A 12,870-nucleotide genomic window follows, 5' to 3' on the forward strand; every position below is an offset into this window, starting at 1 on the left:
GGTGAGAGTTTGCATCGCTGCCCGGAGCTGCTGGTTTCCTGGTGGAGGAGGAACAAGTCAAGTCACTCCAGAGAGTTTGCGAGTCCTCAGCTCGCTGTTGGTCATAGGAAACGTGGGAATCCCTGCATGTATTATCCTGTCCCTCACAATATTAAGCGCTATTGAGTAAACCCGTTGCGTCATCATCCTCTGGTGGCTGGAGCTTCCCTCACACCCACGGGTTATTCTCACTGGAGGAACTTTCCAGAGGCTGAGGAAGAGGCTGCAGGGGCCACTAGAGCCCTGAGACACCCCCCCCCCCCCCCCCCCCCAGGCACCTTGTAAACCCCCCTCTTCACCAACACCTGGATTTTGTCTTCATCGGATTTCACTCTCGGGGTCAAATGACTGCAGGACGCTTTTATCGGCCTTGGCTTTGATTGGCAGTGATGCAAACGCTACGCCCGGGTGAACGCGCTAGTTCGGCAAGACAGCCAGGTGACAGGTTAGTTTATCTTCCTCCCGTTTTGCTATAAATTGCAATGAAAATGGTTTATATTGGATTTTGGGTATACAAAGTTTGTATAAATATAGTTATAGAGTATATGACAGACTATTTACTGCCCTCATTTTAAATGTAGTGGGTCAATCATGATTTGAATGGCAGAACCCATTTGAAATCCAGTTTTACACTGTAACGACAGCCAAGGGGCTTTGGGGACGTGCATCATGTTCCAATGAAAATAAACTCAATGTTCCACAATAAAATCAAATATGATTTGCCGTCCTTGGCTTCAATGAAAAGTTAGCTCTGGCTCCAACGATCAAACTAATTAAGTTAGCCGAAACCCAAGCACACAACATTAAGACTGTAATATGAACCTCAAGACATATGTTGCACTTGCTTTATTTTAATATTTCAACTATTTAATACATCACGGTAGAAGTGCTTTATTTGTGGCAAAATGTGACTGAGGCAATAAAGAGGTTTCTGCCCTTCAAAATAAAAGTGGAAGCAGTCTGCCCATCAAAACATTTCCAGCTGATCTACTGAGTTATCCGGAATTTCCAAGATAAGAGAAAGTCTAGAGTTTGGAGGCAGTAAATGGTTCTGATGAAGAACTCAGTAATGACAGTGGCTTTGAAATGAGGGAGGTGAAAAGCCGGAGTTACTCGTGTGTTGTCAGCATTCCTGCAGTGACATGCCGTGTCACGACAAAGTCTCATAATCTAACCTCTAATTTTCACCAGCTGTAATAATCTCTCTCCAGATGCTGAGCTAAAAATACAAAGAGGAGGCCGGACGACGGAGGAGCACGTTCACATGGGCCACTTATCTGCAGGTGAAGGTTCTACAGAGGAAGCTGTTCAACTAAAGTCAACCACAATGTTAATTATTGACATTTCTGGCAAAGCAAACACATTAAACCGGACAAACACGCCAAGATTGTCAATGGAAGAGTCTTGCTTGAGACTAAATTGCAGCAGAGGAGTATTTCAGGTATGTTTTTACAAGGTGAGCCCAGGGTTGGAATGGGATGGTGAGGATTTCCCTACTGGCAGAAGCACCAGCATCAATCATGCGAAGAAAAGAACAGGAAGGACGAGGATTGCCGCCGTCAAAGCTTTTTAATCATTCAACATTTGTACAACCTCAAAACCACAGAAGAAGAAAGTACAGACAATAGAGGTACTGTCATGTATTAGCATCTGTAAAACATAGGAAGTAGATATACGTAAGAAATAGTTAAATATCCAAGTAAAGCATGACTTGCCTCTGTTTTGATCCTATAAACTGATTTCTGATGTCTAACATATGATCCAACGACTGAGGTCACCACTTTCCAACAGGGTACACATTACAAAGTTCATTTTTTAATCTCAGAAATAGGAAGCAAATGGACACGGAGTTAAGTTCTAAGTATTTATGAGTTGCAATTTATAGCACAATTAATTTGAATGAATTGCTTAACTCAAGAGTATTAAATCTTCTTTTAATGTTTTAACAATAACAACATTTTATAGCAGTTCCAGGATGTTGCGGGGACGGAAAAACCTGATAAGTGGACACTTAGGTTAAGATCTGTTTTGTCACATTTTTATTGCCTGAGCAATATGGATTTCGGGGGGGGCAGATACCTCATAATCATACATCTTATAATAAATAACTTAAAAGAAATAGAAAAGCAGTACAATAGAAAAAAATGTATTTCTTTATGATGATCCTTGAGTTAGTTTGTATCTCCATCTTGTTGTGATGACACTCATCTCAATTTGAAGTTGATCTGATGTAAGGTCCTAAAATTAAGTTGTTCATTCAAATGATATTGTCTAGCTTCTTCTGGAGGTTTTAACTGTATCTCACAGTCTTCCTCAGAGGAAGAGTAGTGGAAAAAAGCTGCAGTTGTATAGTGTTTCTAAATTGTAATAAAATGAAATCCCTTTAGCTGATACAAATACTTCATAATGTAACTCCCTCATTAGCAAGCAATGCTTGATGTATACAAAAATAATCACAAATAAATAATTGGTAATGTATGCCTCATGAGACAATGGAACCCAAAGTGGCTTCTTCCATGGCTGTCCTCGGTCTAACATGGCTCATGACAGAACTGCTTTCTGTCCCTAATTATGAAGCTATACCATAACAAAAACGTACCACTGTCCCAATATCACAACCAGTACTAGAAGAGACGCCAGAATTCTGAAGAAATATACAACATCTATCACCATAGTCTTGACATTTTTGGAGTGGTCATTTACATCTTTCTACATGCAGCCCATCACTTTGACTCGCTCTCTTTCAAAAGACGTTGCCCCAGGCTTAAAAAGTGCAGCAGTGGGAGGGGGTGGGGGGTGGGGGGGTTCCCTTTTAAACAATTGTGGCCTTGTAAAGTTCTGTCTGGCAGTCGTTGCCCTCGGGTGGATTGCGTCCGTTCTGCGGCGGCTGGCCCGTCCTCATCTTGCTCTGGCACTGCCGCAGCTCGGCCACGTAGCCCTGGAAGCTCAGGCTGAGTTCAGACTCCTCCCCCCCCCGGGGCGGCTCCGGCGTCCCCTCCTCGAGATGCACCCCCTCCACGTCCATCACCTCCTGTGGGACGCCGGCCCTTTCGCCAGGTGATTTTGCGTTGGGGGTTTTTTCTGTTCAAAGGTAAGACAAAAAAAAAAAATTGAGATTAAACATCATGAATTGTGGAGAAAACTGTGAATGTGAAAAATATAGCAAACAACCAAACACGTAAACATGTGACATAACTTCAGCCACTAGGGGCTTCTCAATCAAAACAATAAGAAAAGACCTAACAGCGTGGCATCATGGGAGTTCTTCAACACCATTGCCGATGAAAATCAACGTGATGCGACTCACGGCTCAAATTATGTTCAGAGATGAGGTAATGTATGAATTGTCGTGATTCATTAAGAAAAAACAGTCGACTGGCCAACTGGACAACTGGACAGCAGCGTGTTTCTCATTCTTTATACTTTGTTTACGTTGATGAGAGCAGGAAATATACCCATGTAGGCTAATGAGCTCAAAGAAGATGCAAAAACTTGGAAGTTTGAGTGATAATTGTCTGTAGGGTTTGTTACCTTGAGCGTACCCCTTCACATTCCAATGAAAAAAAAAAAAAAACTAACTTATAATTAAATAGGGATAATTACCACAACGGTTATCTATCCTTACTTAACATATGGTTGTCACGGCAACCAAACACAGATACCAACCCAACCCGATCATGACTCATGTGGGGACTGAGCGCTGACTTTACGATACACCTCTGTGTGGTTGCACTACATTTCAGAGGATGTAAGAAATGGAAAGTTTCTCACCCACGGGTGTACACACACACTTTAACTGTGCATCACTTGAATGAACACATCGGCGTGGGGCCGCGCGTGGGGCTGCGTGTGTGCGTTTGATCTGACAACGCCGCGGTTGTGTTATCTGTACAGCTGTCGTCAAGACAAACCTGATGACATCACCGCTGCTGCTCCAACTTGCTTCACTCACTTGCTTATTCACTGGAAAGAACCAAACGGCATTTAACCAGGGGGAAATACAGTCGTTGTCACATGTGGAAGATTTCATCATTACCACCTGTATTGGATTCTAAAACTATTCTGAGCTGCATGACTCCATCAGAAGGTTCCGGTTCGCAGCTTATTTATTTATTAAAACTCTAACCCCCTTTTAGAAGTGGGTGATCTGGACATGGGGGCTCTGATGTTCCTCTGCCCTAAAAGCTGATGTTTCCGGGACACCGGCAGCATAGATACACTGAGGGATAAACTCTCTACTTCTCTGTACTACACATGAACCCTGTGGCCCCTCAGACTCTAAACACTGAGGCCCGACTGACTCAAACACTTCAACACAGGGACTCTCCCATCGCTGTGATTCTGTGATTCACTGCCGTCCAGCACACGTGTAAACACAGCCTCCAGCAGCTGACCCTCCAAATAACACAGAGCAAGGTGGACCACCGGATTGAAACCACCCGGGCAAATACGAGCACTTTACAAAAACATTGTGAGTTTAAGGGAGATGAAAACGAGTTGTAAGAACATTGGTTGAAATCGGAAACAATTCAGGCCTCTTGTCAGAACTTGTGCTGCATCCACACTGATCTCCGTCACAGGCTTTCCCGCAGGATGTGATGTGTGGATGTTGGTATGTGGAGCTGTTAGGTGACACATTATGATGAATAAAGATTTAGTACATTTAAAAGAACTCGGTACCTCAAAGGCGAAAGAGATGTTTACTTCCTCTACGCCCCATTTGTCCATTCTATATCTCAGTAGATCCCAATCTGGGTATCAGGGCTCACAGTATGATAACAATTTGGAAGATAAGAGGAAAGAAAACCTCTATCAATTACACTTGAAAGCTAACCTCTGTTTTATTTTGAAATACTGGTTAGCGTTATTGCTTCAGGTGTAAAAATGTATTTGAAATTAAAATGTGGAGATAAAATCTATTTGCTTCAGCTCATAGCTCATAAAAATATGCACCAATATGGAAACTGCTTCTCGTGTCACAAATGAAAACATATAAAATAAAACATAAATATTTTTCCCAGTCTAATGTCAAATATAAAGTTGTCTTTAAATATTCAGTACTTCTTCGTCCTGGTTAATCGGTGGTTAGCAATAAGCCTACAGGTGCATTACTAAATAAAACCATTAGTTGGCTAAATATTTGCCTCAGAATTCCTAGAACTTATATAATTTGGCAATTAATTTGGATTTATGTTATTTTATCTGACAAATAGTCTAAAACCTAAAGATGTACCACTTTGACACATACAGAAAAATTTGAAAGTATGACAGACTTATCTAGAAGCCATGACCTCATTAGATGTCATCAGAACAGTGTCTCACATCTTTACTCTTTAGCTTTAGATTTATTACACATGATATTTGACATCTTCCAACTTGGTGACTGTGATTCCTGTGGCGAGTCCTACCACAGTCATGTCAGCAGCAGCCCGATTGCAGCGGCCCCAGCCGAGGCCCGGCTGCTCTCACCGCCAGTTGCACGATACGGCCGGGCCCGGGTCCGCGGCTGCCCGCTCGGAGAACTGATGCAGAGACACAGTTTCATTTGGTGCCTGAGGTGTCAGAGTCATTACAGAGCACATTCTGCTGGTAGTGGATGTCTCATTTACTCTGAGGTTTTAATCTTCTGTGTGTGGGGATACAATCACATCATGTGACCTCTGACCCTCAGTGCTGAGAGGACACAGAAACACAACCTCACTATTATCTCTTCTACAATATACTCCTTATTGTTAATGAATACGTATACTACATAAATACAGCTTTATTGTTGACTCAACTGACAACTATTGAGTTAGAAAACAGTTTAATAAGAATGGAGTTACACTGTGTGATGTCACCCCCTAGTGGACGTCCTAATCCCTACAGACCTGAGACCTGCCAGACTGTGATTACAGCTACTTGAGCCCAGAGCAGCATTTTTCTTCCTCTGGAGACAAAGAGGCTCTGGTTTTAATTTCTTACATTGTATTCAGGAAGCTAATTTACACCTGACACTACCTGTTACCAAGAAACACTCTTATAAGAGGTAGGATGGGAAAAACTCATTTTTAGACTCATCCTTTCACTCTTACATATGAGGGAATGTCTGAGTCTGCTCTCTTACACATCACTTTTAGCTTCCTGCTATTGGGATGACCTCATGGATGAGTTTTGATTTAAGGGAGATGTTGGTCCACATCAGCTGTATTGACATCTGCTCCCTTGGAACGGCAGGGGGCGTCAGTCTTACATAGAGGGTCTTCAGTGACTGAATCAATCTGATTGACACTAAGAGGGAAGCAATGGTATTAAGTCATATCTGTCTTGTTTGGTGCTGTGAATTCATTTAAATCGGTGAGTGTTTGCCTCCTGAACACAATGTACCCGCTAGTGTCTTTCCACCCAAATTCTAAATCTAACAACTTCATAAAGTGACGAAAAAGTGGTTTAATAACGGAGGCGTAGCTTCAGATTCCAGCAGATTCAGCCCAGCAGTGTTAAAAATAAGGCTCTGTTGAATCATAGCTGTTCCTATTTTAGCTATTTAGTTGGAGAATGGGCAGAGAAATGGGCTCCGGAGATAAGAGGAAAACGAGCAGTGACAGTTTCTATCTGTAGCCCTGTTAACTCCCGGATAAGGTAACCATGGCGCCCGTTGGTGGTGGTAAGAATCAAGTTCCTGCTCTTAGCAACCAGAAAAAGAAAAAGGAGCGAGTCTGCGGAGGAGCTGAAAGGCTCCGGTTCCTCCTCATCATCTCGGTCTCACGTCACCTTTTGATTAAAGCCCCGGCCGTTAGCACGAGGCGGCGAGGTCAGAGGGAGCACGTCTGCAGCCGCCTCCATTAAGAGCTTTGATACTCATCAAACGGGCTTTGTTGTTGGGAACTTGTCGAGTGTGATCATCTTCCTCTTTTTTTTATTGAGTTCACAAGAATTCAAAAGAGGCTTCATGGGATTTTAATGATAGCTAGAATAGAAAAGTTGTAGTCTCTAATTGGATATCTAACACACGCTCACACACACACACACACACACACACACACACACACACACACACACACACACACACACACACACACACACACACACACACACACACACACACACACACACACACACACACACACACACACACACACACACACACACACACACACACACACACACACACACACACAGCAACAAGATTCTGACAACTGCAGAAGAAACCAACACCAAAATCAGTCCACCACTTGTTTGTTTACTTATAAGCCTCATCCCTCAATGTACACAGTGGGAAAGCGGGGGAAATTACACATCAACACTGGAAATAATGGATGAAAATCCATTTGCAGGACACGACAATGACCTTGCACCTGACAGACTCAACACACCAGCAAGCTTTGAAAACAAGAGACACACAGGACACACTCAAGAGATCCACAACACCACGCTGAAGCTACACACAACCGAGCTGAGACCCCCATGTATAAAACAACACACCAAGCAGGTAGACAAAGCTGTGTTTGACAAGACCGCAGAAACATGCCACACACAACAATCTGAAGACACAAAGCAAGCAGCGGCGGCCTGACAACGGGCGCACACATGAAAGTACACAGAAAGGAGTGGGAGCCGACGAGAGGAGGAAGCCACAACGCTAAATGAGACCGAGCTGAGGGAGAGCGAAGGGAAGGCATGCGGAGGTGGAGAGGAGAGGTGGCGATGGAGTGGGAGGAGGAGGAGGAGGAGGAGGAGGAGGAGGAGGAGGAGGAGGAGGAGGAGGAGGAGGATGGATACTGGGATCACAAACGTGTAAAAAGACAAACGAGAGTGATTTCCAATTCTAACATTTATTAGATCTACTCAATCACAGGTACAGAGTTTATTGGCAGTGATTATCTACAACAGGAATCTGAGAGAGACAGAGATAGAGAGGGGGAGGGAGAGGGAGGGAGTGGGATGACCCAGATAAAGAATGACAGGCAATTCAACAGTGTCACCGGCGCTGAGCAGCACTTGTCCTTCGGTGACGAATTATTTTTTACCGCTGCTCAAACTGCTGCAGCACGAGCTGACCCCGTTTAATGAGTCACCGGATGTGGAGAGTTACATAAGGAGGAGGAGAAGAAGGAGCTTTTCGACGCTGACGTTGTTGAATTGCTCTTAACTGGAGGTGGTGGGATGGAGAGGAACACAGCATTTGTTTTGAAGTGACCGTTTAGCATCAGCACGTCCAACACATTTCCACGGGTCTGACCTCCAATGTTTTCTAATTGTAAACGATGAACCGGTAACACCTATAAACACCTGCTGATCTCATAGACGTTTCACCGTTCGGCTGCTCTGAACTATAAACCTCAGTACAACATTTACTGACTCACAGTACTGTCAAATATGGATTATTATTGATCTGTATGCAGTATTCATATATATATATAAAAAAGCCCAGCAGTCAGTTACATCAGCGTTCTCATGCACCCAAAACCTACAAAATAAATCCGATCATGTGGCGAAACCCAACAGTTTGTGTCGTGGGGAGTGACATCCACGTAAACGTTACTTACTGAACAAAATATACACATCACTATTTACATGATGATCCGAGTGAACTCCCCGATCAATCGCACACATGCTCTGCAATGTTTCAGTTAAACAAATCAGTTTAAGAGGAAAGTGGCAAACTGAGAAAGAGTCAATATCAATTTGTCATTAAAGTGCATCAGGGTCAGTGTAGAGGGGGTTTGATCGGGGGGGTGGGGGGTGGTGGTCGGGTAGAGACCACCGGAGGGGAGCGCACACACGCACATACGACACACACGGACAAACACACGGAGCACTGGTTGGTTACACTGTGGAAATACCTGAAGTGGACTTTCCCTCTCCACCTGCGTCTTGAGACTTGGAGTAGGGCGGCGGTGGAGTGAAGTTGGCCTCGGGCAGGCTGCTGTTGAAGGACAGCATGGGGGACGGCGACGGGGGCAGCAGCGTGCTGTTGGGGCTGCTGATGTCGCCCTCGCCCACGAGTGTCAGGTCGCAGTGGGTGTCCTCCTCCACGGTGCGGAGGCCCGGCCGGGTGTCTGAGGGCCGGGGGATGGGGGACAGGTGCATGCCGAAAGTCGTGTGGCGGGGAGGGGGCATGAGGCACCGCCTGGAGTGTCCGTTGGCACTAGAGCTGAGGGAGGAGTCCAGGCTTTCCGAGCGCAGACTGGAGGTGAGGGGGTTCCGGGAGGGGACGCCGTTCTCTCTGCCTTGCTTTAGTGATTCAGGAGTGGAGCAGGCCAAGTCGGAGGAGACGGAGCAGGAGGAGGCGGGTGGGGTCAGACGCAGGAAGTCGGGAAGCACCAGGTCTTCTTTGCGCAGGAGTCCGCGCTGGTCGTTGGCTCGGCCGCTCTGCGCCCGGCTCAGCAGCTCAAAGAATTCTGCAAAAACAAACCAGGACAAGTTCTCTCACTTTAACTTTCTGAGCAAGTGAGCGCCTCGGAGCAAAGGGATTAATTGGGTTCAACATGCAGCGCAGCAGCCTCACACCAGACAGAGACAATTAACCCTGTAGTGAAGCCAAGGAAATCAGTTAGTCCTGAGGGCGAAGCGAGGCTAAGAAATCCACCACAAATAAAAAACAAACAAATAAAGGAGAAAGAGAAAGAAGGAAAAGGGGGTTTTACCTTCAGCTTCATCTATATTAATCTTTTTCTGTTTTCTCTTTTCCCCTGGGAGTGCTGAGTCTGGTCCACTTGCTCTCCCAGAAAAGTCCTTGGGTGTTGACCTCTCATCTCCCTGCAGATGCAAGAATAACAATGCACTCTGTTAGGGGATGGAGGGATGGGGAGTGGGAGTGGGGGTCGGGGGGGATAAGCATGAGCTGCTGAGCACCCTACTGAGCTGAGAGTCCAGATTTACTGGGATCTTCCTATAAAGAGGAGACGGGTCCATCTGGTGGCTCAGCGTCTTCTCTGACCTTGCCAGTATCTGGACCGAGAACCATCTGACTACATATGGTGCAGTTACTCCAGCACGGAGAAATATGAGTGAGTGAGTCAGCCACGGGCAGTGTTAGGTCGAAGAACAGAGACACAAAAAAACAACCCAGGAAATAAACACCAACGGATGGCTTAGCATTGCTTACAGGTTAATAAAGATTAATGTGGGCTGATATTCAATGATACTGAATGTTTGCAGAAGCAGCACAGCAACAGAAAAGGACAAAACAAAACACCACCATGTGACCGACCCTGATCGAGGGAGAACTTACTGTTGCAGAAAAACTCCTGGTAGGAGGGTGACCTTTGAGAGAGGAAGACTTGGATTTGTCTGCTTGAAAAGAGAAGCAAGAAAAAGGGAATTAAATGAGAAAGAGAGTAGAGGACACTTAAAACATATGTTGATTAAATCACATGAATAACAGAGGTGGAAGTGGTTTATAATCAGGAGTTAAACTTCTCAACGTTCTTATTCCTTTGTCAAGTTTTTAGTAACCTCAAACGAGAAGGTTGTATTTTATTTGTTTAGCTGCTTTCAGATATGTAACGAACTCTGGAGATTGTCTAGTACAATTAAACAAAAACAAATGAACAAATTTCTACTTCTCTTTGTTCTTTTTTGCCATTTTTCGCTGATTTCCCAAGGACTTATTTATGGATCTGAATTCAACAGGTCTAGGGGACTGATATTGAGTTTGTGAAATTTTAATATTGCTTCACACAGGGACTGCTGGGCCTTGGCAGCTGTATGTGCTCGGTTGAGGGCCATTCTAGTATTTGGGATTAACACTGAGTAATGTCTTCTTACCTTTCCCTGACGCTTGGTCGGCTTTGTCCAAAATAACTCGCAGGCCGTCCAAACTGGATATGGGAGCACCCAGATCCAAAGGCTCAGTTTGTCCACTCTGAAACAAAAACATAATTAGAGGTTCAGCGAGTTCATAACACCCCCTGTTTTGCAGAAGTCTACATATGCTGCGAGTTAATTCCTCTTTGCATATGGTTGTTTTTCTCTGAGAGCATGAGCCGTTTGGCTAATTTATGAACTGTGTTTCGGCTCAGGTCTACTATATAATACGGTTATAATGCCTGGAAACCGACAAGACTAAAATAAATCATCTGGCAGGGAATTGAGGGGAGGAGTAAACAGTCGGCATGTTTGAGGAGTGTCGTCATTCTTAATTATAGCCCCGGTTCTCCATCTTCAGAGGCTGGGCTGAGTCACAGCACTAACCACCGTGTAGAGATGGAAAAGGATGCGGTCGATTCCCTCCCCTAACCATGATCCTCCACCCTGTGGCAGTGTCACACACACAGTAAGGGCTGCTCTCCGGACACACAGCAGCTTCAAACACATTAAGCCATTGTAGACGACAGCAGGGTGACTTACTATCTTGGCCACAAGATCGCTGAGGTGGAGGCCATATTTAGCCACCACGGGACGGAGGACCTCAGTGACTGGTTTGGTGGGTTTGGCTTTCAGGCCCACGGAGCGGTTAATGGGAACCAGGTCCAATCTGAGAGCAGATGGAGTACAAGTAAATATCACAGCATTAAAAAGAGTAAACAGAAGATATGGAGCTGACGGATCGAGTCGAAGTTTGACGGGTTGTTCTCACCTGAACAAGGTTCGCTTCTCCAGCCTGAGGTCTCGTGAGCTGAGGGTCATGCAGTCCTGGTCCAACACCAAAGGCTACAAGGAGAAAATGTGTCAAATTACACATTATCAACACAGAAATCCCACCGAAAACTGAAGACCATATCCCACGGACAAATTCTGTACCAAAATCCTCTAATCAGCTCAATTCGCTTCAGATTGTTTCACTTAGCTTCTCACAATGAATCCTCACAACAAAACAAGGCACATTTAAATGTTAAGTGCAGTAAATTCATTCAAGAGCTCCTCGCAGCACCGCTCTGATTCCTGATCTATTAGCAGCAGATGTTCTCCGCATTTTTGTCAGTAATTTGTTGGCAGAGTGTGCGCCCCCCCCCGTCCCCACCTCACCTTCTCCCCTCCCACCAGGAACAGGTCGGCGGCTGCGATGTTGACGCTGATGCTCTTGCAGAGATCATGGAGGACGTCCCTGATGGAGGCGCCGGGCCGAAGACTGATGGAGGAGCAGGAGCCGTTGGGCAGAATCACGCTGCATTGTTTGGGGGAGCGTTCCCAGACTGAGTGGCGATTATCCGACTAAGGAACGAAGGTTTAAATGGTTAATTTAGCTCCAAAATGGAAGAATTGAGTGATACAAAGACTCAGTTGTAAAATAAATTCTTCATTTTCTAAATTTTTCCATCTATAAAAAAAAAGTGAGTGGGCTGACAAGTAAAAAAAAGAAAGAAAAGAGCTCTGGCCTTTAATGATGACTACACCAGTTACTGGGCCCTGTGTTGCCATGGTGATCTGTCCAGAGGAATCTTACCTCAATCTTGCCGGCGGAGCAGGAAGTGGCCATCTCCAGACTGGTACCGGACGACAAGGAGCCCTGGGATTCCCTCCGCCCATTGCTGTAGTAGTCTGCTCAAAACACAGAAAAAGAGGATGAGTTGATGCAGAGAAGAATTAGCAGCAACACAAGTAACATTAAATAAGATTTTAACATACAAAACACCAACATTATTAAGCTATAACTTATAGGGTTCTGTGGACTGAGCCACTTTTACAGTTTCAGTAAGAAAGCTGCAACCAGCATGACCACAGGCCAAGCAAACAACCCATTACTAATAAGCATGTTTAGAAACGGCCACTGCACCAGTAAGACTACATTTTATTGTATTTATATATTATGATATTATATCAATCAACATTGAAGAATACATTTCACAATCAACATATTGACGACATGTGGTTCTTTTAAAACACTGGCTCTTGGATGACAATTCT

General features: G+C 44.8%; 1 protein-coding gene across 1 annotated transcript in view; it reads right to left on the reverse strand.

Moving 5' to 3' along the window:
- Window positions 1-2,851: 2,851 nt before the first annotated feature.
- Window positions 2,852-12,870, reverse strand: part of LOC132996091 (regulator of G-protein signaling 12-like) — a 34,906-nt gene continuing 24,887 nt past the window's right edge. Inside the window, exons 9-18 of the mRNA XM_061066412.1 lie at window positions 12,410-12,504; window positions 11,992-12,177; window positions 11,603-11,676; window positions 11,374-11,500; window positions 10,792-10,888; window positions 10,256-10,314; window positions 9,877-9,972; window positions 9,669-9,780; window positions 8,865-9,422; window positions 2,852-3,120 (exon numbers count right to left, since the gene is read on the reverse strand). Coding sequence (XP_060922395.1) covers window positions 2,852-3,120; window positions 8,865-9,422; window positions 9,669-9,780; window positions 9,877-9,972; window positions 10,256-10,314; window positions 10,792-10,888; window positions 11,374-11,500; window positions 11,603-11,676; window positions 11,992-12,177; window positions 12,410-12,504 — 1,673 coding nt within the window. The remainder of the gene's footprint in view (window positions 3,121-8,864; window positions 9,423-9,668; window positions 9,781-9,876; window positions 9,973-10,255; window positions 10,315-10,791; window positions 10,889-11,373; window positions 11,501-11,602; window positions 11,677-11,991; window positions 12,178-12,409; window positions 12,505-12,870) is intronic.

This window comes from Limanda limanda, chromosome 22, assembly GCF_963576545.1.
Source record: "Limanda limanda chromosome 22, fLimLim1.1, whole genome shotgun sequence".
NCBI classification, from domain to species: Eukaryota; Metazoa; Chordata; class Actinopteri; order Pleuronectiformes; family Pleuronectidae; genus Limanda; species Limanda limanda.